Source organism: Phascolarctos cinereus, unplaced genomic scaffold, assembly GCF_003287225.1.
Source record: "Phascolarctos cinereus isolate Bilbo 61053 unplaced genomic scaffold, phaCin_HiC Scaffold_9;HRSCAF=440, whole genome shotgun sequence".
NCBI lineage: Eukaryota > Metazoa > Chordata > Mammalia > Diprotodontia > Phascolarctidae > Phascolarctos > Phascolarctos cinereus.
In genome coordinates, this window is record NW_027556402.1 from 255,211,035 (window position 1) to 255,238,784 (window position 27,750).

Here is a 27,750-nt window from a genome sequence, read left to right on the forward strand (position 1 = left end):
TGGCTCCTCCTATTGGTTTTAATTTTTACTTACAACTTTACTAATGTGAAAATATGTTTAATAGGAATGTAAATGTTAAGCCTACATCAGATTGTGTGCCATCTTGTGGAGGGTGGGGGGGAGGAAGGGGGAGAAAAATTTTCAGCTCAAAAGCATATGGAAGTGATTGTTGATAAATCAAAATAAATTAATAAAATAAAAAAAAATCTCTTTGGGATACATCACTTAAAGTTTGTTGATTGAATTTTAAAAGCCCTGGATTGGACAGAGCACCAGGGTTCAAATCCTTCCACCTGTGTGACTTTGGGCAAGTTACCCCCCCTTTCTGGGCCTCAGTCTCCTCATCTGTTAAGGGAGGGATTGGACCCAGGGATGTCTAAGGCCCCTTCCAGCTCTGTAGCCAGCACACAGCTGATGTTTGGGGTGGGATGGAGCAAGAGGCGGGGGTTCTGTCCCCTGCCAGGGCCATAAGGTCCAAGGTCTCCCAAAGGGTTTGCTGACCGGTCCTGTGGGGTGTCCTTGTATTCACTTTTTTGAAGGGGGGGGGTATACACACTATTCATATGGGAGGCATTAGGGGGAGGAGTGTTTTAGAATGGGGGAAGAGCTTGAGAGAGGGAAAGGGGTGCACAAGGCAGGCTCAGGGGGTACCTCATGGCTCAAGCAGCCTCGAAACCTGGGATGTGGCCAAGGGTGAGTGGCCTGCCCTGGTCTCACCACCGGAAGGAGGAAGCTGCCGTGCCAGAATCAGGCAGACTGGGTGTCCCCTTCCCCCTGGGGACTTCCTCTTCCTCCTCAGGGGCAGGTGTAGCTGTGAACGTCTGGGACCCCGGGGATGGCTGGGGGCATGGGGCCCAGGCTCAGGGACTTCCTGAGCGGGAGCCTGGCCACCTGGGTGAGGTAGAGGGGAGGGGAGAGGACTGGGGTGGGGGGGGAGGCTAGAGGGGATGTGGCGTAGAGGTGGGGGAGGAATGTCCCAGGGAGGGGAGGACCAGAGGCAGGGTCAGGGCATTAGGAGGAAGGGGGTCCAGGCAGCTCACTGTGGTGGGCCGGCTTGTGTGACCCAGTCGTGGGGATGGTGAGAGAGGGGCCAGCTTACCGAGACCTTGCCCAATCTTCTCCCCACAGGTGCAGGGCCTGGCAGCGCTGGTTGGGGACGGGGAGGAGGAGGAAGAGGAGGAGCCCCTGAGCCCTGAGGATCGGTTTCTGCGGCTCAGTGATGGAGCTCTGCTACACCGGGTCATGGGCCTCATGTAAGGGGGGTGCGGGGAGGCCCCAGCCTGGGAGCAGATGTCGTGCATCTGTTGAGGAGGTCTGCAGGAGAGGGGAAGGAAAAGGCCAGTGGTGGGTGGAGCGGGAAACAGCCTGTGCCAGCCTGTCCCTGCCTCTGGGTGACGTCTGTCCCCTCCCCACAGAGCCCCCAACTCCCGAGGGGGTCTCCGTCCTGGAGGATCTCAGGGGGGGCCCGGGGCTCGTCGGGTGACACTCCTGAGCCACCTGCAAGCTCGACTCAGAGACTTCTACCAGGTGAGAGGTGGGGCAGGGCACTGGGGAAGACCGGGGGTGGGCCAGGAAAAGTCCCCCCCTCCCCTCCCCACGGATGTGTGTAGCCTCCTTCTGACCCCCTTCATAACAGAAAGCCTGCGACCTGGGCTTCAATCCCAGCTGTGTGACCTTGGGCAAATCCCAGCCCTCTCTGAGCTCTGTTTCCCCAGCTCTCCCAAGGGGGTGGTGTCTGCGGTCCCCTCAGGTTCCAGAGTCAGTTCTTAGCCCTCTCTCCCCTCAGGAAGAGCTGCAGCTGTTGATTCTCATGCCGCCCCCAGACCTCCAGATGCTGGGCTTTGAGCCCCTCTCAGGTACCCAGGGCCCCTCTCCTGCTCCCTTCCCCTGTGGCATCTTCCCCATCCTCCCTGTTGACTGACTCCTTGTTGTCTGGATGTCTGCAGAGGAGGTCATAGAGGAGCTGGAGGTGACCCTAAAGCTGATGCTGGGGGCCTCCGTGCAGGTGAGACAGCGGGGTGGGGGAGCCTGGGGGGCCCAAGTGAGGGACTGAGGGGTGGGGGAGCCTGGGAGACCCAAGTGAGGGACTCAGGGGTGGGGAGGTGGGAATGACTGAGGGGTAGGGGAGCCTGGGGGCCCAAGTGAGGCACTGAGGGGTGGGGGAGGTGGGAATGACTGATGGGAGAACCTGAGGGCCCAAGTGAAGGTGGGGAGAAGAAGGGGCATCTCTGCAGGGGGATTGGCTGAGGGGCCATAAATGGGGATCCCTTCTCCCACGTAAGTCTCCCTCTTCCTCTTCCACAGTGTGAACATCGGGAACTCTTTATTCGGCACATCCAGGGACTCAGTCTTGGGGTGCAGAGTGAGCTGGCAGCTGCCATCCAGGAGGTAAGACTCACCTGGCCTGGGCCTTCCCCTCCTCCTCCTTCCCTATGGTCCAGGACCAGAGGGTCCCAGCTGGACAGGACCTAGACTCATCTTGTCTTCGCCTTATTCTCTAGATGGGAATTCTGAGACCAGAGTGGGGAAGGGCACACTGGTACTGAGTTGGTAGAGACCCAGCCCTTGAAGCGGGTTCTCTGGCTCCCCACCCAATGCTCTTATGTCTCCACTGCACCCTGTTAACTCCCAAATGAACCCTCATTAAAAGCCTGCGTGGTGCCAGGCCACGTGCCAGGCACAAAACCAGGGGTTGCCTCCCAGGGCCTTCCCTTCTTTTGGGGGAGGGTTTACAGCATGAGTCAAGACAAGGCAGGAAGGGACTGGGCTTCTGGGGCTAAAGGTGGGGTGGGGCCGTAGGAAGAGAGCAGGGTTTAGGGCCAAAAGGACCTGGGTTCAAATACCAGCTTGGCTGCTAAGTACTCCTGTGTGGCCTTGGGTAAGTCATGACTTTTACAGGCCTCAGTTTCATCCTCTGTAAAATAAGAGGCTGAATTGAATGACCCCTTCTCACTCTAAAATGGACGATTCTAAATCATTTTTCTCCTGTAAATGAGGGATTGGACCTTATGGCCTTTCAGGGCCTGTCTGGGCCTGTCCAGCCTTGTGATACTGAGAAGAATCTCAGCTGAGAAGCCCGGAGGGCTTTCTGGAGGAGGGGGCACTGAGCCAGCCATGAAGGAAGAGCCAGATTTCCACGGGGGAGGCCCGGCCTGGGTGTTGTAGCCCCAAAGGCTGAAGCTCTTGGACCCCCTCTGCAGGCTAGCTCAAATCTGGCTCTCTCTTCATCCCCAGGTGAGCCAGCCAGGTGCAGGCATGGTCCTGGCCCTGGTAGGGCCTGAGCCCGGGGAGCTGGCAGGCCCAGAGCTGGAGCTGCTGGTCCGAAGCCACACGGAGGTCTTAGTGAAGCTGGCGAGGGAGCGGGACCGGGCAGCCCAGGTATGGAGCAAAGTCCAGGCCAGGCATGGCCTGAGGAAAGGGGCAGGCTGAGTCAGAGAGCTGTGGTGTGGGAGCTGGGGGGGGCGGGGCAGCCAGTGAAGGAGGGGCCTGAGATCATCCCGGTGAAGTTGTGATAAGTGATGATGATAATAATTGCTAATGTTTTATTTTGGGGCACCTTATCTCAGAGCAGCTGGGCTCAGGTGAAGCAACAGTGACCCAATTCTGGGGTCCCAGAGGGCAGAGGTAGTTGGGGGGGGCTAGGGTCCTAGGTCCTAGGAGGATGGGGGTAGGAGTCTGGGGTCACTTTGTGGGTTGTGGGTTTGGGGGGCACAGAGAAGGGCATGGTGACTCCTCCTGTCCTCACACGGCACCCATTCCCATCCCCTCAGCGCCTGGCAGAAATGCTGCAGGAGCAAGAGGTGCTCTCCCTCCAGCCAGAACCCCCCCAGAGGGTGTCTCAGGAGGGACCTCACCACCACCTCACTCTGCAGCTGGCAGATGCCAAGGCCCAGCTCAGGAGGCTGAGGCACGAGCTGTGAGTGATGCTGCTCTTCAGAACAGCTGAGCAGGGGAGCCAAAGTTGCGGGGAATGAGACCGGCTAGAGGGGAAGGGCCAGAGCTGGGGGGCTGGGGCTGGCTGCAGGGGAGGGGCCAGAGCTGGGGGGCTGGGGCTGGCTGCAGGGGAGGGGCCAGAGCTGGGGGGCTGGGGCTGGCTGCAGGGGAGGGGTCAGAGCTGGGGGGCTGGGGCTGGCTGCAGGGGAGGGGCCAGAGCTGGGGGGCTGGGCAGTTAGTGAGGGGGGCTGGGCAGTGAGTTCTCAGGGGCCTCCTATGACCACAGCGCCCCCTTACCGCCTCTGTCCCTCTTTTTCCAGGGAAGAGAAGGCTGAGGAGTTGTTAGACTCCCAGGGGGAGGTTCAGGGGCTGGAGGCTGAGATCCGGAGGCTGCGGCAGGAGGTAGGGTCCCCCCTGCTGCTTCTGCCTTTGAGGTGCTCTCCTCCCCGGCTCACCCTGCCCTCCCTCTCCCTGCATGCCCACTCCATCCTCGACCCTAGGCCTGGCAGCCCCTCTTCTGCTGGACTTCCCTCTGTCTCCCTGGGCTCTGGCATCCTCTTTGCCAGCACGCTGCGCCCTCCATGCCCTCCCCAAGCCTGAAGGGATGCGCCCCTCTGCTCTCTGTCATGTTCCCAGTTTCCTCTTTGCTCTGCAGGCCCAGGTGCTGTCAGGCCAGGCCAGGAGAGCCGCTCTGTACCGGGAGGAGGTCGAGGTGCTTCGGGAACGGGCAGGGCGGCTGCCCCGGCTACAGGAGGACCTGCGGAGGTGCCGGGAGAGGCTCCATATGGCCGAGGCTTACAAGGGCCATTTGGAGGTGAGGGAGGTGGGATGGGGGGGGGAGAGCCAAGGGGTGGGGCTTGGCCATTAAGTGACATCCAGGGGGAGGATCATAGGTAGGGAGGTGGAAGGATCCTTACAATCCACAGTCCTTCATCTGACAGATGGGGAAGCTGAGGCCCAGAGCAGTTATTTGCCCATGGTCACATGGCTAATAAGTGGCAAAGACCAGACTCCTTCTTTCTCAGATATAGGATTCTGGCTAAGGGACTAGAGGCAGCGTGGTCTGATGGGTAGTAAGAAAGTCATGGGTTTAACTCCTGGCTCATACTAGCTGTGTGAGCCACTGGAGAAGTCCCCTAACCTCTGGGTGCAGATGGGGTTGATAAATAGAACCTACATCACAGGCTGTTGTGAGAACCAAATCACGTCAAGTATGGAAAGGTATCTGCACATGTTAAACAGTAATAACGTGAGCTACGGTTGCTATTGTTAGTATGTGTGTGGGACCTGGGATAGGGCACGCAGGGTAGCAGAAGTTGGATGGCTCTGCCACTAGGGACCTGGGACAGCTCCTATCCTCTCTGGGCCTCAGTTTCCCCTTCTGTATAGTCAGGGGCTCATAGTAGACGGTCACCAGGAATAGACCTCTTCCTGATATGTTCTGTCTTCCCAGGAGGAGCGGGCCCTGTCAGGAGCTCTGGAGGCTGCCCGGGCACTGTTAGAGGAGCAGCTGGAAGCTGCCCGGGAGCGCTGCTCACGTCTCCATGAGACCCAGAGGGAGAATCTCTTGCTGCGGGCACGGCTTGGGGAGGCCCAAGTGGTGAGGACAAGATGACCCCAGCCCCGATCCCTGGTGGCTTCCAAACTGAGTGGCTCCTAACTTCGAGACCCCTTGGCTGAGACAGACACCAAGGGGCTCCTGTATGCCCTGTGTGTGTGGGTAAGGAATTCTTTCTCTCTCGGGGATCCCCAGGAGTTGGAATCTACCCGACAACAGCTAGACCAGCTGGTGGAAGAGAATGTGGAATTGGAGGCGGAGTTGAGGCGGACCCTGCAGCCAAGCCCCAGCTCCCCTGGGGATGGTGAGAGGGGTCTCTAGAGGGTGGAGTGGGAAGGAATGACTATTCAGTCTAGTGGGAAGAGCCAGTGGGATCTGGAGTCAAAGGACCTGAGTTCCATTTCCATGTCTACTTCTTCCTATCTGTGTGACTTTGGGCAATTCACTTAACCTCTCTTGGTCTTCCTGCATTGGAAGGTTTGGTCTGGAGGATCTCCTACCAGCCAGAGATGTAACAAGCAGTTTTAACTCCTGGGGCAAGCGGCAAGTATTCAAATCAACTTTGTAACTTATGATGTGGAAAAAAAAATCACACTAGAAGTAATTAGGACAATTTCAGGCAAGTGGGAGGAGGCATCAATTACTACAGTGATTCATAGGTTACCACAGTGGTTCACAGTTGGGTATTATGAACAATGTTCATTTTCTATTTTAACTAATTATTCTTTTTTTTTTTTTGGTGAGGCAGTCGGGGTTAAGTGACTGCCCAGGGTCTGCAGCTAGTAAGTGTCAAGTGTCTGAGGCCGGATTTGAACTCAGGTCCTCCTGACTCCAAGGCCAGAGCTCTATCCACTTTGCCACCTAGCTGCCCTTTAACTAATTATTCTTGTTAAGTAGTGGGCTCAGTAACAGCCAAGCTCAATTGCTTCTGCACTGCTGTTGCCAGCCAGTCAGGAAGAATTTATTAAGTGATTATTATGCACCAGGTTGGAGCTGCAGGAGGGCGTGTGTTCAGTTTCTGCATTTGCTAAATTTTGGTGCCCTAGGACAGAGCTTCGGGCACCCTTTCCTAGTTCCAGCTCTGCCTCTATCTGTGTCTAAATCTGTGACCCTCTTTCTCTTGCCTTAGCCAAAGTGGTGAAAAAAGGTGAAGACACTTTGGTCAGAGCCTCGGCTTTCTAGGCAAGGCTCATTCAGTTAAGATGAGCAGTCTTCCTTATGTAGCTGCCAAGGACTCTGTGCTCATGTCTGGGGGTGAGAGCTGCAGCTGCGGGCCTCTGCCGAGTAGGGTTCGGGATCTCTGAGATCCTGATGTTACCCCCTTCTCCCTCCCCCAGCACCGCAGCCGTGCTGGGCCCCCTCCCTGCAGGATGAAGTGAGACAGGTGGAGGTGGGGTCTCCAGAGCTTGGAGCAAGAGAACCGGGAGCTCCGAGGCCGGCTTCGGGAGCTGAAGGCAGGGAGATGGAGCCAGGTATGGCTCTTCGGGGCTCTCAGCCTCTGCACTGGGCCCAGTTCCTAAGCCCCTGAACCCTCTCCTTTCCTACCCTTCCTCTCTGATGTCTTGTCTACTTCCATGGTTTTTTTTTTTTCCCCAGCCTCCCTTGACTGAGGTGGAAGATGAAGAGTCAGAGATCCCCAAGCTGGAGGAACCCAACCAGGTCCTGGAGCCTTCAGGGCTCCTAGACATTCCAAAGACGAAGAATGAGCCCCCGCCAGAGTCGGACTCTCTTCGTGACGGTCATGGAAAATCTCTCCCAGTCTTAGAAGGGTCTGTGTCTGAGGGCAGCAGGCCCTCAGACTCTCCAGATACCTATCCAGATGCCTCTGGGGAAGCAGGGAAGCCAGTCCGATCTCAGGACCTGGATGCTTTGGCCTTGACTCAGCAGCAATTGGAAGGGAAGTTTGTCCAAGAAGAGCTCCAAGGGAAGAGGCTAGAAGGAGAGATTTCCCTCCAAGGGGACGTGGAGGCTGGGGACTTGAAAAGCAAGGCCTTGAGTGCTGAGCATAAACCCTTGGAACTGAGGCGAGACGGGCAGCCAGGGGGCCAGCCTCCCAGCCCAAGGCTGGAGGCGGGGGAGGGAGATGGGGAATCTGGAGAAGTCCAGTCCCTGGTCCAAGAGCAGAGACCAGAGTGTGAGGTCCAGGTTCAGGAGGGGAAAGCAGGGGGAGCTGGGGACTGGGAAAGGGAGCAGCAGGCCCTGAAAAGGGACATAGAGAGTCTGAAGAGGGCTATGGAGGCTTTGGAGAAGGAACGCGAATCTCTGAAGGGAGAAGTGGAGGCTGGGGAGCGGAGACTGAAGGCCTTGAATACGGAGCGTGAAGTTTTGAGAGAAGAGCAGGAGGTCCAGGGACAGAGGCTGGATGTTCTGGAAAGGGAGCTGGAGAGCCTTCAGCGTGAGCGGGAGGCCCTTTGGGGCGAGCGGGAGGCCCAGGGGAGGAGGCTGGAGGCCTGGGGAGAGGAGGCTGCCCGGCTTGGGGAGGAGCTGGCTCGGGCTAGGAGGGCTGAGGCTGAGGCCCAGTCCGAAGCCAAGGCTGAGGCTCGGGAACGAGAGGGGCTCCGAGAGGCCCTAGAGGCTGTTGGGCGAGAGCTGGAGGCCGCAGGGCGGGAGCGAGAGGCCCTGGCTGAGGCTCTAGGAGCTGCTGGCCGGGAGCGGAGGCAGTGGGAACGGGAGGGTCCCAGGCTGCGGGCCCGGGCAGAGGCGGCCGAGCAGAAGCTGCTGGAGCTGGAGAGTGAAGAGAGAGCCTCGCGGGATCAGGCTGAGAAGGAGCGGCGGGCGGCGGAGGCCGTGAGAAAGGTAACAGAGCCGGCCGGCCGGCACATCCCCTCTCGCTCTTGTTCATCTGTTTCTCGAGGAGCACCAGCTCCACCAGGTAGGCTAGATTAGCCACGTCCCCTCTCTCCCTTCACTGACCGGTGCCATGTGGTGTAGACACAAGAGTGCTGGGTCCAGATGGAGGAGCTCTGCTGACCAGCTGGGCAGCCTTGGACTGGTCATTGTCCATCAAGCCTCTGTTTCCCCATCTGTACAACAGGGAACTAGACTAGTTCTTTTTTAATAAGAAAATTTTCATTCTGAACTTATAGTAAAAGAAAATCAGCATTTCCATATGCATAGTAGGACTGAAAAAGAGGATTGTGCAGGAAACTCCGTATCTTTTGTTATAAACTCCTCCTGAAGTTTTCAAAGCTGTCCTTCTAGTCTGTGCTTCCTTCTGGCCTTCCTTCAGTTCTTTCTTCTCTGCAGTTTTAATCATTTTTTTTTTTGGTGAGGCAATCAGAGTTAAGTGACTTGTCCAAGGTCACACAGCTAGTAAATGTCAAGTGTCTGAGGCCAGATTTGAACTCATCCTCCTGACGCCAAGGCCAGAGCTTTATCCACTGCACCACCTAGCTGCCCCTCTCTGCAATTTTAAAAAGAGATGCCTTAATGACCTTCTTTACCTCCTCTCCCCTTCCCTCCCCTTCCCTTCCTCCCCTTCCCCTCACTACCCCTCCTCTTCCTCCCCTCCACTCCCTCCTCCTCCCATCCTCTTCCTCCCCCTCTACTCCTCTTCCATCCCCTTCTCTTCTCCCCTTCCCTCCCCTCCTCTCCTCAACTCCAAACCAATTTTGTATAGTTCTCATTGGTCAGAAGTTTTCCCTAGGGAGGGGAAACTTGCCTCTCTGCTCTTCCCCTTTCCCTTCAGCCTTCTGGGTCTAAGCAGAATGAGCCATAATGATGGGAGAAACAACACAGTTACTAAGTAGCAGAGTCAGGATTCAAATTCAGGTCTCCTAGAGTCCAAGGGATTTTGTAGGTGCTGCCTCACTAGGGGTTGTAAGCAGAGGCTAGAATTCAGCAATGGGAGCCTGCAGCCTCCAGGCCCTCAAATGTGGCCCTCTAGGTCCTCAAGGCAGCTGGCCACTTGATGGGGCTGTTAGAGAGGGGGTTTGTATTCAGGTGCCTTGCTGCTCCCTGAGATCTGCCTACTTAATCGTGTCTGAGCTGGGACTTGAATCAGATTCTTCTGGCACCACGTCCAGTGCTCTTACAAGACACTGCAGCACTTAACAGTTTACGAGGGGGCAGCTAGGTGGTGCAGTGGATAAAGCACCAGCTCTGGATTCAGGAGGACCTGAGTTCAAATTTGGCCTCAGACACATAACACTTACTAGCTGTGTGACCCTGGGCAAGTCACTTAACCCCATTGCCTAGCCAAAAAGAAAAATTGTAACCCCCCCCAAAAAACCAGTTTACGAGGCCCTGATCCTCCCTTCATTCAGCGAATCAATAAGCCAATAAACGTTTATTAAGTGCTTACTCTGTGCCAGGCACTGTGCTAAGTGCTGGTATTTTGCTTGGGCCTCACATAGTGAGGAGGACACAGCAGAGGCTGCTGTCGTCATTTTGCAGACAGGGAAGCTCAGGCTCTGGGGGTCATAGAATGTCAGGGCCGGAAGGGACCTTGAAGGAATCATCTAGTCACAGCTGCTCATTTGAAAGATGGGGAAACTGAGGCTCATGATAAGGGTCCTGCAGGGACTGTGAGCCGTGTCTTGAGATGTCCAGTCCAAGGCCTGTCCCGGCTGCCCCTTCCCCCTCCTTTTGGTCCAGCCTTCTTCCCACAGCTCTCTGGCCTCTCTTGGTCTAGCAGGGCCTCCTTGACTCCTTTCCCTAAGCTAGATTGCATGGAATGGTGGTTGGCTGGTCTTTCTGTCCTGGAGCTCACCTCCTAGCCTTTGGTCACCCAGGAGCTCCAGGCGGCGGTGGTCGAGAGCCAGCAGCTGAAGACCCAGGTGGACAAGCTGCAGTTGGAGCTGGAGCGGGTGACCCAAGAGCTGGACACACAGCTGAAGGAGCGGGAGAAGCACCAGGAGAGGTGGGGCTGGGCCCAGGAGGGATATGGAGAATGGAGACAGGATGGAGGGAGGGGAGGCAGAAAGAAGGAAGATCAGCCCTGAGGTGATGTGGGGGCAGCCCAGAGAAGGCACATTTCAACTCGACATCAGCACAGACTTCTACCATCTGGGTTGTCCCAGTGTGGAATGGGCTGCTTTGGGAGGTAGTGAGGACCCATTTCTGGAGGTATTCATGCAGAGGCTGCAAGGAATCTCATTGGGAATGTTTTAGAGGGGATCCCTGTCTAGGCATGGCTTGGCTTCAATGGGCTTTGAGTTTCGCTCTTACTCTGAAACACCATAATTTAGGGCCCGAGGCTTCAGGCTGGGAGGGGGCTAGCAGAGAGTTTAGCCTTAGAAAGCTGGGATTGAGTTTTGGGGGAGTATGTGACGTCCTTCCTCCCTCTGTCCCTGGGCAGGACATACCAAGCTTTGGAAAAGCGTCTGGAAGAAGAGAGTGGGTCTGCCTTGGCCGCCAAGGATGAGGAAATCATGTCTCTAAAGGCCAGGGTCCAGGGCCTGGAGGATCAGGTGAGAAGTCATGACCCTACCCTTGAGAGAATAGGAGAGCCAGCCTCCGCCCCAAAGTCTCCTCTTTCCCTCCTTGGATTTTCCTCCTTACCACCTTCTAGCCCTTCATTTTCTGTCTTTCTTTTTAAAAAATCATTAATTAATTAATTTATAGTTTTCATCATTCACTTCCATAAGATTTTAAGTTCCAAATTTTCTCCCCTTTCCTCCCTCCCTGCCAAGATGGCGTACAATCTGATATAGGCTCTGATATATTCATTCATATTAAGTATATTTTCCCATTAGTCATGATGTGAAGAATAATTAGAACTAATAGGAGGAACCACGAGAAAGAAGCAATGAACCAAAACAGCAAAGGAAAAGGAGAGCAAACAGTCTGCTTCCATCTGCATTCAGACTCCTAAGTTCTTTCTCTGGATGTGGACAGCATTTTCCATTGTTAATCTTTTGGAGTTGTCTTAGATCCTTGCATTGCTGAGAAGAACCGAGTCTATCAAAGTCAGTCATTGCACAGTGTAGCCCTTCGTTTTCTTAATTTAATTTTAAAAATAAGTTTTATTGATGACTTTTATTTTTATATCATTGTAATTTCTTGATATAATACCTCCGCCTTCATTGAATATGACCTTGTCGCAGAAACAATTCAGCAAAGACAACTGAGACAGTGAGCTAACCTGACAATGTATTCAGCATTCGGCCCCCTCAGCCCCCCACCTCTCTGTGGAGACAAGGGAGGCTTCAGCACCTGTTTTCTAGGCCCTAATGGTTTTTCAATTGCCTCTATTGGTACTCTTTTTAATGATCTTTTCATTTACATTGTTATGGTCATTGTCTCTCATCCTTTTGGCTTTGTTCACTTCACTCTGTATCAGTTCATATAGATTTTCTCATGTTTCTCAGAATTCCTCATTCGTCCCTTCATTGCCTAGACTTAAAGTTTAGGCAGCTAGGTGGCACAGTGGATAGACTGCCAGACCTGGAGTCAGGAAGACCTGAGTTCAAATCTGGCCTCTATGACCCTGGGCAAGTCACGTCACCTTGCTGGCCTCACTTTCCTCATCTGTAAAATGTGTTGGAGAAGGAAATGGCAGAGCACTCCAGTATCTTGTCATGAAGATGCAGACACAAGTGAAACGACTGAACGTGTTTCTCAGAATTCCTCATCCATCCCTTTGGTTTCCTAGACTTGGCCTTTATAGGGCCATAGGTGTGAAGGTGGAAAAGCCCTGAGAGGCCACTTAGCCTAACCTCATTTGGTAGATGAGGAAACTGGTGTCTTGAGAGCTCACTTAACTTACTCAAGGCCAGCTAGGAGGTACACGTTCGAGGTAGGATGAGAACCCAGGTCCTGTGACTCCCAGCAGCAGAACTCTGTCTACTATATCTACACTATGGAGGTGACCTGAGAGGTCACCTAGCCCCAATCTAACCAGCCACAAAGCATCCCTCAAGCTCTGCTGGAAGACCTACGGACATGAGGGTGTCACTAAACCTAGGGCTGCCCAATTCGCTTTTAGAAAAAGCGTGGTCTCCCTGTAACTTCCTGTCACTGGGTCTAGTTTTGTGGAACGAGGCTCCTGTGTAATTCAGAGGGGCTGCTGTAAGGCATGGGTGGGATGATGTGGGCAGAGCTCTGCAAACCTTCATGGCCGTTGAATGTTCGCTGTTGTGGTTTGGGGGAAAGTCTACCAGGAACATGCCCCCCTCTCGGGATTCCCCTCCTTCTAGAGCATTCTTCCAACGCCTGGCCAGTCCCTACCTGGCTGTGTGGTCTAGGGAGTGGCCCCCACAGTTTCAAGTAATGAAGCACATGACTCTTGAGGGTGTGGCCCCTTTTGTAGGGTTAATTACATTCAACTGTTAATTACAATCCCTAGTTGAGCTGATCGATTGATCAATTGATTGATAAGCATTTATTAATTGTTTCTACGAGTCAGACACTGTGGTGGGTGCTGGAATCGGGTCCTGCCCTGAAGAAGTTTACATTTTATTGGGAGAGACAGCATGTACATGTGTATGTGTGTCTCCGCGCAGATTATGCATGTATGCATGTACATGAATATGGACCAGTGGAGAGGACACACTTGGTCCTGTGGGGTGGAGGGCAGGGTGGAAGAGGAGAGGTGAGCTTTGAAGGGCACTGGGCATTCTAGGATGTGGAGTTTAGGGGAGAGAGCACTTCAGGCTTGGGTGAGAAGACTGGGTAGAGAGAAGGCTGGTTTGGCCTCATTCTAGCATGGGCAGGAGAGTAACAGGAGAGAGCTGGGATGGCAGGTCGAGGCCAGGTTGAGGGGAGTTTTAAATGCCCAACCCCAGGGCCCGTCAGGGTTTACTGAGAAGGGGCCTGGCTGGTCAGACCCAAGCTCTGGGCGGATCCCTTTGGCAGCAGACTGGAGGATGGATTGGAGAGGGGGGCTGCTGCAGCAGTCCAGGTGAGGGATGAGGGGAGCCTAGGTGGGAGCTGGTGGGGCGGGAGGAGGGTGCAATCTGAGGCTGGGATCTTGGTCTGCCGAAGGCTGCGCACCTTCTTCCCCTTGACTCTCTTCCTCGTCTGGCGCTGAGCCTGTGGGGGTCTTGTGCTTGCAGCTCCAGTGTCAGGCTTCCTTGGGGCTGAAGGCAGAGGAGCCCTCGGGGCCCGGGGGAGCCAAGGAGGCCCCCCCTGTGGCACAGGCGGTCCAGGAGACGCTGAGCGGGCGGCTCATCGTGGTGGAGCGCAGTGTGAGTTGGGGTCTGGGCAGGGCTGTGCTGGGACAGGTGGGTGAGCTGACGTGGCCCGACCACACTTCTCCTCCCTGGACAGAACGCAGCCCTGGCAGCTGAGAAGGCTGCCCTGCAGGGGCAGGTGAGGCAGCTGGAGGGCCAGGTGGGGACCCTGCAGGGGCGGGTCCAGGAGCTGCAGCTGCAGAGTCATCGGGCCCAGGAGCACAGCAGTCAGCTCCAGGTGAGTCCCCTCTCCCGGGCCCACCCAGGGAGGACCCTTCTGCCCTCTAGGACAGTTGGCAGTCTCCTTTCTCTCCTTCCCAGCAGCCTTTCCCTTCCCACTTCCCCCACGGTGTAGTCAGGGGAGCTGAGCACTGCTCCCTGGATGACCTTTAGGCTGCTCTATTACTCCATCTGTAAAATGAGATGACCTCTGGAGTCCCTTCTGGCTCTAAGCCTATGACCTCATGATCCTCTTCAGTCTTCATTTTTTTCCCTTCCCTGTCACCTCCTCCATCTCTCTCTGCCCCTCTCCTCCCCTCCTCTTCCTCCACTCCCTCTTCCTGTCTCTCTCCATTAAGGAAAGCACAGAATCTAGGAATAAAGGTGATGGATGGTTAGTCCCATTGACCTCTGTCCTGGTCTAACAGCCTCTGGAGACTTTTTTTTTTTAGGCGATTGGGGTTAAGTGACTTGCCCAGGGTCACACAGCTAGTAAGGGTCAAGTGTTTGGTCTGAGGTCGGATTTGAACTCAGGTCCTCCTGACTCCAGGGCCGGTGATCTATCTACTAGCACCACCTAGCTGCCCCTCTGGAGACTTTTTTCTCCCTTATTTTAAAAAGTTGCTTTTTTACTTTTTCAAGTAACAAGTATTTTAAAAATTAATCTGTCCCTCCACCCTTCCCTCCATCAAGCAAATTTTCAAAAATGAAACAAAAACCTCACCAAAAAAAATCGCATGTTAGCCATGTCAGAAAATGCATGTCTCTTTCTGCATTTTGGGGTTATCACCTTTTTCAGGAGGTGAGAAGTGTTTTCATCTGCCTTGCCATTTCCTTGATCAGAGTTCTAAAGTCTTTCAAAGTCCTTTTCTATGATGTTGTCATTGTATAAAGTGTCCTTCTGGCTCTGCTGCTTCCCTCTGCATCTGTTAATACTACTCAGGATTCTCTAGAATTGTCTCATCATTTTTAAAATAGCACAATAGGATTCCATTGCATCCATGTACCATAATATGTTTAGCCATTCCCCAAGAGGAAACCCCCTTGGTTTCTGCTTTTTGGTGGCCACAGAAAGAGCTGCTAGAAATATTTTTTGCACTTATAGATTCTTTTCCTCCTACTTTGATTTCTTTGGAGCATAGGCCTAGCAGTGGTCTAGCTGGGTCAAAGGACATGCAGAGTTTGGTAATTTTTTTGGACATAGTTCCAGATAGCCTTCTAGGACTGGACCAATTAATTCACAGCTCCACCAACAGTGTATTAATGTACCTAGTTTTCCATAGCCCCTCCATGACTGGTCATTTTGCTCTTTAATTATCTTTGCTCATCTGGTAGGAGTGAGATGAAACTTCAAATTTAATTTGTATTTTTCTAATTGTGAGTGAATTAGAACATAGTTGTTAATAGCTTGAATTTCTTGCTTTGGAAATAACCCACTCATATCCTTTGATCATTTATCTATTGGAGAATGGCTCTCGTCGTTAGAAATTTGAGTCAGAGGGGCAACTAGGTGGCTCAGTGGATAGAGTACCGGCCCTGGATTCAGGAGGACCTGAGTTCAAATCTGGCCTCAGACACATAACACTTACTGGCTATGCGATCCTCAGCAAGTCACTTAACCCCATTGCCTAACCAAAAAGGAAAAAAAGAATAAAAAAAAAAAAGAAATTTCAGTCCGTTCCATTTATATCTTGGAAATGAAACTTGTTGCAAGACATTTTTTTCCTAATTACTTTTCCCCTTCTAATCTTTACTGTATTAGATTTGTTTATGCAAATAGTTTTAAATTTGCTGTCATCAAAAACGGTGCAGTTTATCTGGGGTGATCATCTGTCACCTGTCTGGTCAGGAAGTCTTTTCCTTTCCACAGATCAGAGAGATCATTTCTTCCTCGTTCTTCTAATTTGTTCCTGATGTGACTTTTTGTATCTGCCGTCCCGTTTTCCCAACTGTTTTTGTCAGATGGTTTCTCCAGTAACTGAGGTCTTGGAGTTTATGAAACAGGATGCTTCTGGGTTTGCTTTGGCGTGTGGTCTACTCAAATCTGTCCCGCTGGGTCTTACCAGTACCCGATCATTTTAATGACTGCTGCTTTGAGATCCCATACTGACCCTTGAGATTCTTGACTCTTTGTTCCTCCATATGAATTTCGTTACTGTTTTTTCTAGCCCTAGAATTTTTTTTTTGTGAGTTTGGTACAGTACTGATTAAATAAATAAATAAATACATGTAGGTAGTGTCGTCATTTTTATTATATTGGTCCCACCTACTCATGAGCAATGAATGTTTCTCTAGTTAGGCTTCTTTCTCTTTCTTCCCTCCTTTCTTTCCTTTTTTTTTTTTTTTAGACTGGGTCTCTCTATCTTGCCCAGGCTGGCAATGCAGTGTCCTGATTCCCCTGCTGATTGGCACAGAGACTTTGGCCTACTCTGATTTCAGCTGGGCTGTTCCATCCCTCCTTAGGTAGCCTGGTGCCCCCTCCCCCAACAGTGACTCAACATATTGGTGCCAGACTTGAGAAGCTCTTTGCTTGCTCTCGCCCACTGCAGCTTAGAACCCCAGAGCTCAAGTGATACAGCAGCCTCAGTTTCCCCAGGAGCAGGGATTATAGATATGTGTCACCATACCTGGTGGTCTGTCTTTATTTCTGCGGAGTGTTTTCCAGTCAGATTCCTGTAGTATCTGGGTGAATCTTATAGGATACTCTTCTAAGTGTTTTATAACTTCTGTATTTATTTTGAATGGAATTTCTCTTCCTAATTCTTCTTGCTTGTGTTTTGTGGGGTGTATAGAAGAATGCTAATGATTTATATGATTTATCTTACATCCTTCAACTTTATTGAAGTTATTAATTATTTAAGTTAATTTTTGGATGACACTCAAGGATGACCATTATATCACCTGCAAAAATGATATTTTGTTTCCTCTCTCCTTATGCTTCTTCCCTCAATTTCCTTTTCTTGTCTTTTTGCTACAGCTAGCATTTTCTTTTTTTTTTAAATTTTTTTTGTTTTTTGGTGATGCAGTCAGGGTTAAATGACTTGCCTAGGGTCACACAGCTAGTTAGTGTTAAGTATCTGAGGCTGGATTTGAACTCAGGTCCTCCTGACTCCAAGGCCAGAGCTCCATTCACTGCACCACCTAGCTGCCCCTTACAGCTAGCATTTTGTAGTGCTAGTGGTGATAATGGGTGTCCTCACTTTACCCTCCATTATAACATATGCTCTTGGATTTAGAGAATTACTGCTTGCTATGTTTTGTTTTGTTTTGTTTTTTTGGCTAGGCAATGGGGTTAAGTGACTTGCCCAGGGTCACACAGGTAGTAAGTGTTATGTGTCTAAGGCCGGAGTTGAACTCAGGTCCTCCTGAATCACCTAGCTGCCCCTCACTACTTGCTATGTTAAAGAAAGGGCTGTTTATTGCTATGGTTTATCCAGTTTTTCATAGAAATGAATGTCGGATTTTGTCAAAAGCCTTTTCAGCATGTATTGATAAAATCACATGATTTAAAAATGAATATTATTAAAATGGCTGGTTATATTTATCATCTTCCTTATGTCGAACCACCTGCGTTCCTCAGATAAACATCCTACTGTGCTGTTTTGGTCTCTTTGCTGGGCTTCGATCTCATCTCTGGCACTGAATCCCTATGGAACCTGGGGCACTCAGCTGAAGCTCGAGCTTTTTCCTCTGTGATATGTGGAGTATGAATAGAGTACTGGCCCTGAAGTCAGGAGATCCTGAGTTCAAATGCGGCCTCAGACCAAACCCCTGACACTTAGTAACTGTGTGACCCTGGGCAAGTCACTTAACCCTGATTACAAAAAAAAAAAATGAGGAGTTTGGGCAGATGGTTTGAGAGGCCCCTTCCTGTGTGAGGTCAGTGAGCCCACTTACCTGCCAGCGCTTTGGAGGTCAATTCGCTTCTGAGGCCTCGGCTACCCATTACTGTGCTCCAGGAGGATCACTACCAGTACTCCTTCTCTTCCTCTTGCCATTCCTTCCTAACTCACCCTCAGGCAGAGAAGGCTGTGCTGGAGACACAGGGCCAAGAGCTGCGGGAAAGAGTGGGGGCTTTGGACAAGGAGGTGCGAGGGGTGAGGCAGGAGCAGGAGGCGGCTTGGCTGCAGCACCAGGCGCTGCTGAGGGACCATGAGGCTCTGGGGCGCCTGCAGCAGCGGCAGGAGGTGGAGCTGGAGGGGCTTCTGGGCCGCCACCGGGAGCTGAAGGCCACGCTGCGGGAGCTAGAGCTGTCCCACAAGGAGCTGCAGGGCAGGTGAGCCGAGCCCCCTGCCGACCCCTTCCCACCCCCATGACCCCTCCCCAGCCCCTGGGGGCTCCTTCCCATCCCCCCCATGACCCCTCCCCAGCCCCCGGGGGCTCCTTCCTATCCCCCATCTCCATGGCCCCACCTTAAGGCTTAGCATTTGAGATGTGGGAGAGTCCCCATGGAGGAAATGAAATCTATGGGCTAAATTTATGAAATGCTTCTCGTGGGCCAGGCTCTGGGCAGTCAAAGAGCAAAACCAGCCCCCGACCTCAACTCAAGGAGCTTACTTCTAAGTAGAGGAGCTGACATGTAGAGGAGTCGGTAGGCACAAGACAGTTCTGTGGCCGTAGAGGAGAGGGCATTGGCAGCTGGCAGCGGGGGGACCGGCGGAGACCTCCTGCGGAAGGTGGCGCGTGAACCGGCTGCAGGCAGCCGAGGCGTGCTCGGCGGCAGAGTGAAGGAGGGGGAGCGGTTCGGGTGACGGGGCAGCCGATGCAGAGGCCACGACGTGTGCGCTCCGGGGAATAGTGTTTGAGGAGTCGAGAAGGATAGGAAAGGGCCAGGCTGTGACAGACGGAGAAGTCCGTGCTTGACCGTGCAGGGAGAATGGTGCCGCGGGGGTCTGCCGAGCGGGGAGGGGTGGGACTTTAGGAAAGGCGCCTTACGACCTGCACGGAGGACGCGGTCAGGGGAGAGGCTGTTGTGATGACGGGCTGTGAGCGGGCAGGAGGAGATGCTGAGAAACTAGTGGATAGGACCTGGCGATGCATCGGCTAGCCAGAATGACCGCGGGCTTATGAGCCGGTATGCCTGGGAGGGTCCATGAGAGTCGCGGGAAAATCGGGACTGGGGGGAGAGAATGAGCTGTGTTTTGGTCAGGTTGAGTTTGAGACGTCTATGGGACCGGTCCGGTTTAAAATGTGCACTAGGCACTTTGTGACGCAGGACGACCAGAGCTCAGGAGAGAAGGGAGGGCTGGCCGTGTAGATCTGGGAGCCATCCACAGGGAAATGATCATTGAGGGCGGCTAGGTGGCCCAGTGGCTAGAGCACTGGCCTTGGAGTCTGGAGGACCTGAGTTCAAATCTGGCCTCGGACACCTGACACTTCCTACCTGCGTGACCCTGGGCAAGTCACTTAACCCCGACTGCCTCACCAAAAAAGAAAAAAAAAAGGAAATGATAATTGAAGCCATGGAAGCTGACAAGTACAGAGGGGGAAGAGAAGAGGGCTGCGAAGAGGGTCTTGGCGGACCCCTGTGATTAGTGGGTGTGGTCTGGATGAAAATCCAGCCTATGAGATTGAGGAGGAAGGGTTGGGGGAGTGGGAGGAAATCCAGGCGAGAGCAGTGTCGAGGAGGAATGGACAAGGCTGGCAGAGGCCGAGGAGAGGTCAGGAAGGATGACAGGGAAGAGGCCATCAGGTCAGCAGTCATGAGATCATTGGCAGCTCTGAGAAACTGAGAAAGATGGTTTGCCAGGAGAGGCCACACTGGGTGGAGGAAAGAGAGCTGGATCTGGGGTCTGGAAGAGCCTTTGATCCTTGCCTCTAGCAATCCTTACTGAGTGGCCCCGGGGGAGCCACTCTGAGCCTCCGTTTTCTCTTCTGCAGAAATAGGAGGTCAGAGTAGGTGGTCCCTAAGGTCCTGTCCAGCATTAACTCTCTGAGCTGGTCCAATCAGCATTCACTCATTCATTTGTTATTTTTTTACAACCAGCATTTACTACGGGCCTATTATATGTAAAGGCCCTCTTGGGCTCTAAGGCTATATTGGTGTTCAGCCATTTCAGTTGTGTCTGACTCTCAGTGACCCCATTGGGGGTTTTCTTGGCGGAGATACTGGAGAGTTTGCCATTTCCTTCTCCAGCTCATTTTGCAGATGAGGAAACTGAGGCAAATAGGGTTGAATGACTTGCCCAGGGTTGCATGGCTAATAAGTGTCTGAGGTAGGATTTGAACTCAGGGAGATGAATCTTCCTGACTCCAGCCCTGGTACTCTATCCACTGAGCCACTTGGCTGCCCATTAAGGATACAAAGGGATGACAGATACATAGTTCCTTACATTCTACGGGAAATGTCAGTTATACTTTCCTGAGACAGATGGGGAAACTGAGGCCCCAGGGATGGCTGTGGTCCTGCCCTCCTACCCTTTGACAGGATCTCAGTTTTGTCGTCTCCCCCCCCATCCGTGGGGGTATGTTTCCTTCACACGCCTTCCTCTGTTTCCCCACCCCTCCGACCCCGCAGGTATGAGCAGCTGCAGGCCCAAAGGGCCCAGGTCGAGGCCCAGGAAGTGGCTCTGCAGGCTGAGCGGGAGAGGCTGGCCCAGGACAGGCTGCATCAGAAGGGCCTGGAAGAGGAGCTTCGTCGGCTGCAGAGCGAGCACGAGAGGTGCCATCCTCTAGCTGAGCCCCGACCCAGCCCCTTTGGCCCCTCCCCACCCTCTGGCCTCAGTCTCCCGGGCTGGTGAAGACCCTTCCCCTCCCCTGCAGAGAGCAGGCCCTGGGCATCAGGGTCCCAGAAAGCATCCCTTGGGAGAGGAGAAAGGGAGCGCCCTTCCTGCTCACACCTCATCCTCACAGGACCCAGGTGTCCTTGGCCGACGCCTCCAGGGAGCGAGGCGAGCTCCAGGGTGAACGAGGTGAGCTGCGGGGCAGACTGGCCCATCTGGAGCTGGAGCGAGCGCAGTTGGAGGCCCAGGGCCAGGGCCTCCGCGAGGCCAACCAGAAGCTGGACCTCAGTGTCTGCCGGCTGACCACACAGTGCCAGGTGGGGCTCGGGGTCGTGAGGTAGCTGGGCTGCGGGCTTGGCCTTGGCGCCACACCCTCACTCACCCCTTCTGGTCTGGGCTGGGGGTGCAGCTGCTGACTGAGCTGAGGGCCGCCCAAGAGGAGGAGAATCGGCAGCTGCTGGCCGAGGTACAGGCACTGAGCCGGGAGAACCGGGGTCTCATGGAACGGAGCCTGGAGAGCCGGGACCACCTGCACAGAGAGCAGCGGGAGTACCTGTGAGGGGCCCCCCCCACCCCCGGCCTAGTCCATCCTGCCCTGCTCCCCAGCCTCCTTCCCATCGCACCCCGCCTGGCTCTCATCCCTCCCTAGGAAGTGGGGGTACAGTGGAGAGAGCTTTCAAATTGGAGTCAGAAAAACCTGGGTTCAAATCCCACCACAGATACTATCTACGTTTGAGCAGGGTCTGTCATATTGAACTTTTCTAGAATTCTGTTGCAAATTCCTTCACTTTTCTGAGCCTCAGTTTGCCCCTCTGTCATAGGAGGGCCTGGGTCTCTTCCTGCTCTAGGTCTGTGACCCTGTGACCTTTCCCTCCTTTCTGAGCCCCTCCACAATTCCTGTCTCCTTGCAGGGACCAGCTCAATGCTCTGAGACGAGAAAAACAGAAATTGGTGGAAAAGATCATGGACCAGTACCGTGTGCTAGAGCCTGGACCCCTGCCCCGGACCAAGTGAGTCCTCCCCTCTGACCCTGGCTATGACCTTTGACCCATTTCTGGTTCCCTTTGTGCCTGGGCCTGAGGCACCCACAGCCTTGGGTCCTTTTCTCTACCCCATCTTCCTCTGGTCCTGTTGGGCCCCTGGCCACCCTATTCCCTGTACTCCATCTCTGTGCCTTCTTCTTCCCTCCAAGGAAAGGCAGCTGGCTAGCAGACAAAGTCAAAAAGCTGATGAGACACAGGAGGGAAGGGGGACCCCGACCTGGGGCCGAGGGAGTCGGTAGCACCGAGAGCTTGGGAGGCCCCCTGGACATGGAGCTCCCCGAGGGCAGGGAAGCCAGTGAAACAGGTGTGTATGGGATTGAGCTGGGGCTGGGGGTGGGGGGCTCGTCCTGTCCTGTCTCTTCCCACTGCCATCCATTGGCCCACCATCGCCGCCAACTCAGGTCCCCTTCACTGTAAGCCCAGTGTCTGTGAACAAGAATGCTGGGGTGCTCATGGAACTGCCCGCCCATGGCCGGTGACTTCTCCCACCCCCACTGTAGACTGTGATCCATCTACAACTTAAAGGCTCAGCTTTGTCTGAAGCTGACTCGTCCAGCTGGAGGACGAGGCTGGAGCGTTAACAATAATGATAATAACCCGCCATCGGGGGAATTACCAATAATGATGGTAATATTTTCTGGGAGTTGAGTCTGCGGCTTCATTGGTACAGGGAGGTGCTGGTGAGGGCCTTCTGCTAGCAATGCGAGACTGGATTTTCTCCAGAGCCCAGGGCACTGAGAGGGTCAGGGACTTATCTAGAGTAACCCGGTCACTGTGTGTCAGAGAACGGACGGGAACCCAGGCCTTCCTGATTCCAAGGCCAGCTGGCAAGTTGTTAACAATCATGACGTCAGCACAGTTCAGGCAAACACACACAATCGAAAGAGAACAGGGCTAGGGAAGCAAAGAAGCCAGTGTTGTTACGGTCTTAGACAAGTTAGTATACATGTTTGATTTTTCATCTTTTAATTGTTATCTTTTGTTTTTCATCACCATCATTTCTGAATATATCTTGCTCCCTCCCCTCCCCTCCTTGTTACAAAGGTTAAAAAAAGAAGAGGAAAAAAATCAGATAGTTCATCACAAGCAACCAGCCCATTAACTGTGTTTGATAGTATCCCACAGCCTTAGTCCCACGCTTCTGCAAAGATGCCTTTCCTCAGCTCTTGTCTGAGGCCAACCTTGTATAATGGGCATTCATGTGGCATATGAGGCTAGGGGACTGAACTTGGGGTCAAGAAAACCTAGGTTTGAATCCCCCCTCTGATAGTGGCCAGCCCTTTGTCCTCATCTGTGAGACGTAAGATTCCCTCAGATTTGTTTGGGGATAAAATGAGAGAACGTCTGTGAAGCCCTTTGCAAACCTTAAAAAGTGCTGGATAGGTGCTAGCTGTGAATGAAATGATTGTGTCCAAGAGCACACGCAGCTTTCCACTCTTCCAAAGGCACCGTTTTTTAACAGGAAAGGAAGGAAGGGGGTTCTGATCTCGGCCGTCTGGAGCCAACATTGGCCAGCGTATGTGGGCAGAATCTGCTTGTCTTTCAATGTTGTTTTCATTTGTTATTACTCTTCTGGTCAGCTTATTTCCCTCGGTATTTCCTCTTTTATTGATGTAAGTATTTAGAAAGAGAAATTTTCCCTTAAATTACTGCTTTAGCTGTGTCCCACATGTTTTGGGATGTTATCTCACTTTTGCCATTCTCTTTAATGAAATTATTGATTGTTTCCATGATTTGTTCTTTGACCCATCTATTGCTTAGGATTAAATTATTTAGCTTCCAATTAATTTTTAATTTCTGCTTCAAAGGTCCTTTACTGAATATAATTTTATTACATTGCGGTCAGAAGAGATGCATTGAATATTTCTGCTTCCATGCATCGGTTTGTGAGTTGTAAGCCTACATCTTTTGCCTTTTGGATAGCGTGTTTCAAGCCCTCTGCATCTTTATAGTGGTGGCTGCTAAATCTGGGGTGATCCCGACTGTGTCTCTGTGGCACTTGAATTCTTTCTCTCCGGTTCCTTGCAGTATTTTTTCTTTGACATGGGAGTTCTGGATTTTGGGTATTCTATTCCTGACAGGTTTTGTCTGGGGCTTCTTTAATGAGGTGATCAGTGGACTCGTTTAGTTTCTATTTTGCCTTCTAGTTCTAGAATATCTGGGCAGTTTTCTTTTATGACTTCTTGAAATATGTTGTCTAGGTTCTTTTAGCTGTCAGGTTCTTAAATTATCTCTCCTCAATCTGTTTTCCAGGTCAGTTTTTTTCTATGAGATATTTCACATTTTCTTCTATCTTTCCTCAGTCGTTTAACTTTATTTTATTGTTTCTTGGTGTCTCATGGAGTCATTAGCTTCCATTTGGCGAGTCTAACTTTTAAGGAGTTATTTCCTTCAGTGACATTTTAAAATCTCTGTTCCTAAGCTGCTAATTATCTTTTTCTATCTTTTTTTGTAGCTCTCATTTGGTTTTTAAAATCATTTTTAGTTTTTTGTTTGTTTCTTGGCAATTGGGGTTAAGTGACTTGCCCAGGGTCACACAGCTAGTAAGTGTCAAGTGTTTGGTTTGAGGCCGGCATTTTTAGTTTTAAAAACAAAAACTTATTGCTTTAACTGTTCTGGGGATTCTTATTGGACTTTTGTTCAGGTTGCATTTTTCTTTGAGGCTTTGTTTGTGGATGTTTTCAAATAATTCTCTTCTTCTGGGTTTGTATCTTGAGTTTCCTTGTCACCAAAAAACTCTCATAGGGTCGAATTCTTTTTTTGTTTGCTCATCCTTCCAGTCTGCTTCTTGATTTTGGACCCAGTGTTAGTGCTGGGCTTTGCAAACTTCAGGATGTGTGTGTGTGTGTGTGGGGGGGTGTTTAGAAAGTTGGCCAGAACTTCTGTTCTTTTATATTCTTCTGCTGCTTCCACAGCTTGGGCTGGGGGCCTGCAAGCCTTCAAAGTGGTGTGATCCTGGGACAGATTTGTTCCCTGCCCACCTAGTCTGAGCTCTGCAAATTTCTGACCCACGTATGGGCCTGCTGGCATGTGTGTGGTTGAGTTTTCGCAGACCGCTGCTGGGACTCAGTCACTGTTCTGCAGGTTCAGAATGACTGAGCTGCTGGCTCTCTCGGTCTTGGCTTCCTGCTTGGGTTTATTCTGTTGCAGGCTTTTGTGCTGGGTTGAAGATTAGAACTGTCCCTCAGCTATGATTCTGGAACTTATTCCTTGCTTCTGTACACAGTGAGGGCTCCTGCTCCCTTGAGACCGGGACCAATACTCTCTGCCCTGGATCTGTGATCCAGAATTGGGTGTTGGGGGACAGAGCTTCCAGATGGCACCTGTTTTTTTCACCTAGTGATGGTTCAGGATCCCCTGAAATCTCTTTTAAAAAATCTTTGTTTATTTCACTAAATGTTTCCCAATTACATGTAAAAAAATTTAAATAATAATTAAAAAATTTTTTTGGTGGAAATCTCTTTTTGCATATATGTCCTGCCCTCATGCCCTGTCTTGGACCTTTTTCTGTCCCTGTGCACTGGAATAATACCTACTGTTGTTGCCATGTGCACTCTTGGTCAGCCCCTGTCCCCAGTGTCTGTAGATTTCTCTGTTTCTTTAAGCCTCCTTGAGCTTGAAAAGGACTCATTGTGACTTCTTGGCTTTCCTGGTCAGAATTTGGTCTGGTGAATTTTCTAGGTCAGTGTGGAGGAAGGGTGCTAGGTGAGCTAGATAAGAAAGGTTTCCTCTCATTCTGCCCTCTTGATTCTGCCCTCTGTATCAGTTCACATCAGTCTTCTTATGCTTCTCTGAATCCTTAACATTTGTTTATGTGCCCTTATGCTACTTTGTGACATCTACATGACATATTGTGTTCAGCCATTCATTGCTTTTTCAATGGACCCCTACTTTGTGACATCTACATGACATATTGTGTTCAGCCATTCATTGCTTTTTCAATGGACCCCTACTTTGTGACATCTACATGACATATTGTGTTCAGCCATTCATTGCTTTTTCAATGGACCCCTACTTTGTTTCTCATGTTTATCTGTTTGTATTTTTGATTACCCCCCCCCAAAGTGGTGGTAGTTCTATTTTGCTTTATATTAGTGTCTTACTTTCTATCTTCAGCTGACTTGGGGTAAATGTCTAGTGGTAGGATTATTGGATTATGTCAGTACAATTCCATCCAGTAAGTATTAAATCCCTATCACATGCAAGGCACTGGAGTCAGTCAACGAACATTTATTAGACACCTACTCTATTCCAGGCGCTATGCTAAGCACTCAGGAAACAAAGAAAGGCAAAAGGCAACAGCTGCTCTCTAGTTCATGTCTAATCCCAGAAGGCACTGGGGATCCAGAGACAGAAAAATTCAGTAGTCCATGCCCTCAAGGGGCTTATGTGCTGTGGGACCAAAGGGCGTGAATGGTATATGCACTTTCTTAGTATATTTTCAATTTTTTTTCCCCCAGAATGGTTGGGCCAGTTCACAGCTCCACCACCTCCACATTAGTGTGTGCCTGTCTTTCTACAGCCTCTCCAACACTGACTGTTTCTACATTTTATCATCTTTGCCAACTTGAGGGAGTGTGAGGAGAAACCACAGAGATGATTGAAGTCGCCCTTTTCTTATTATTTATGATTTGAAGCTCTCTTTCCTATGGTTGCTGATGGATTGCATTTCTTCTCCGAAAGCGCTTCGTCTCCTTTGGCTGCTAATCTATTTAATTTAATTCCATGAACATTCCATGAAATATCTATTATATGCAGGGCACTCTGCTAGGTGCTGAAACAGCCCTTGCCTTCAAGGAGCTTATGTTCTTCAAGAGAATGGCTCTTAGCTTTGGAGATCTGTCCACTCCCAATAAATCTTGGAAGTTCTTATTATCCTCCCCCTCACAGGAAGGGCCTGGATGCCCCGCAGGTGCTCAGTGGAATTGAATTGAGTCGGGGAGGAGCCACTTTGGGTCCAGGTGCCCAGGCTGGGTGGTACTGGCTCCTCGTCCTCATCTCTCCCTCTGTCCTTGCACCTGGCCCTCTCCCCACTCCTGGGTCCTGCTCCTCATTGCTCTGCCTCTCTCCTGGTCTAGCGTCTCCAGGGCCTATGCGCAGGGCCCAGAGCTCTCTCTGCCTTCGGGAGGACACCTCGTCTGGCGGGCAGAGGAGGAGGCTGAGTTCCCGGCTCCCTGCGGTCCGGGGCTCTGCCTCCTTCAGCCCTGGGGATTCCCCCCGCCAGCGTTTCCGTCAGCGTCGCCCTGGGCCTTTAGGGGCCCCCAGCTCCAGAACGAGAGGTGAGACAGACACATTCCTTCCCCGCAGCCCCAGCCCGGCCACGGGCCTCTCAGGACTGGCCGGGTCTTCCATTCCTTGTCCCCGCCTCCTTTCCCCATTTTGGTTTTTTCGTCACTCTTTCCTTTGGCCTCCCCTTCTCCCAACCAAACTCTCCTGTCCCCTTCAGGATGGGATGGCTCAGAGGACATCTTGGAGGGACCAGAAGCTTCTGCTGACCAAGAGAGTGAGACAGGCTTGGGAGCTGAGTAGGGGGAGTGTGGGTGAGGCAGGGAGGAGAAGGGAGGCTGGGCTGGGCGAGAGTATGGGTGGGGAGGGGCAGCTGGAATAATGGGGGGCCTCCCGGCCCTGCCCCAGCACCGTGTCCCCTCTCTGCAGGTCCTTCAGAGCATGAGCCCCAGAAGGCTCCTGTCACACCTTCCCTCAGCCAGTGACCCCATGATAGACTCAGGAGTCCATCGGACCGGGAGGAGGCCCAGAGCACCAGCCCAGAGGGCCGCAGGGCTCGCAGCATGGCTGGAGATGGGAAGAGTCTCTGTGGCTGGCTCGTCGTGGGGCCTGGACCTTGGGGGGAGGCTGCTGGGCCCACCTGCTCGTGTGAGTGCTTCAGGACGGCCGCCCCTTTAGCCTGAGCCTAGAAGCCTGTGGCCGGGCGTGGGGGCCCTGAGGGGGGCCCTGGGCCACGGGCGCTGGAGTGCCTGGCATGAAGAAGAGCAACCTTTGAGGAGAGGGGCCCGGAGGAAGCTTACCTGGCTTTGGGTTCCACTTCGTTCCATAGAATTCAACCCCTATGTATTAAGTGCCTACCCTGGACGAGGCCCCATTTCTGTTATTTAAACCTTTGCTTTGTCTTTGGCAAGACTGGAATAAAGCCTGTGACTGAA

General features: G+C 52.2%; 1 protein-coding gene across 1 annotated transcript; it reads left to right on the top strand.

Moving 5' to 3' along the window:
• The first annotated feature begins 778 nt into the window (after nt 1-778).
• CCDC88B (coiled-coil and HOOK domain protein 88B) lies at nt 779-27,750 on the top strand. Its single transcript, XM_078148597.1, is given in 28 exon segments — nt 779-895; nt 1,129-1,253; nt 1,416-1,527; nt 1,787-1,856; nt 1,947-2,005; nt 2,305-2,388; nt 3,235-3,378; nt 3,771-3,916; nt 4,254-4,335; nt 4,589-4,747; nt 5,387-5,533; nt 5,687-5,795; nt 6,829-6,886; nt 6,888-6,963; nt 7,088-8,287; nt 10,225-10,352; nt 10,791-10,902; nt 13,489-13,620; nt 13,703-13,843; nt 17,844-18,100; nt 20,342-20,485; nt 20,677-20,863; nt 20,956-21,101; nt 21,458-21,556; nt 21,739-21,893; nt 26,668-26,868; nt 27,036-27,092; nt 27,245-27,750. Coding segments are annotated over 28 exon segments (4,446 nt in total). The 5' UTR covers nt 779-835; the 3' UTR covers nt 27,301-27,750.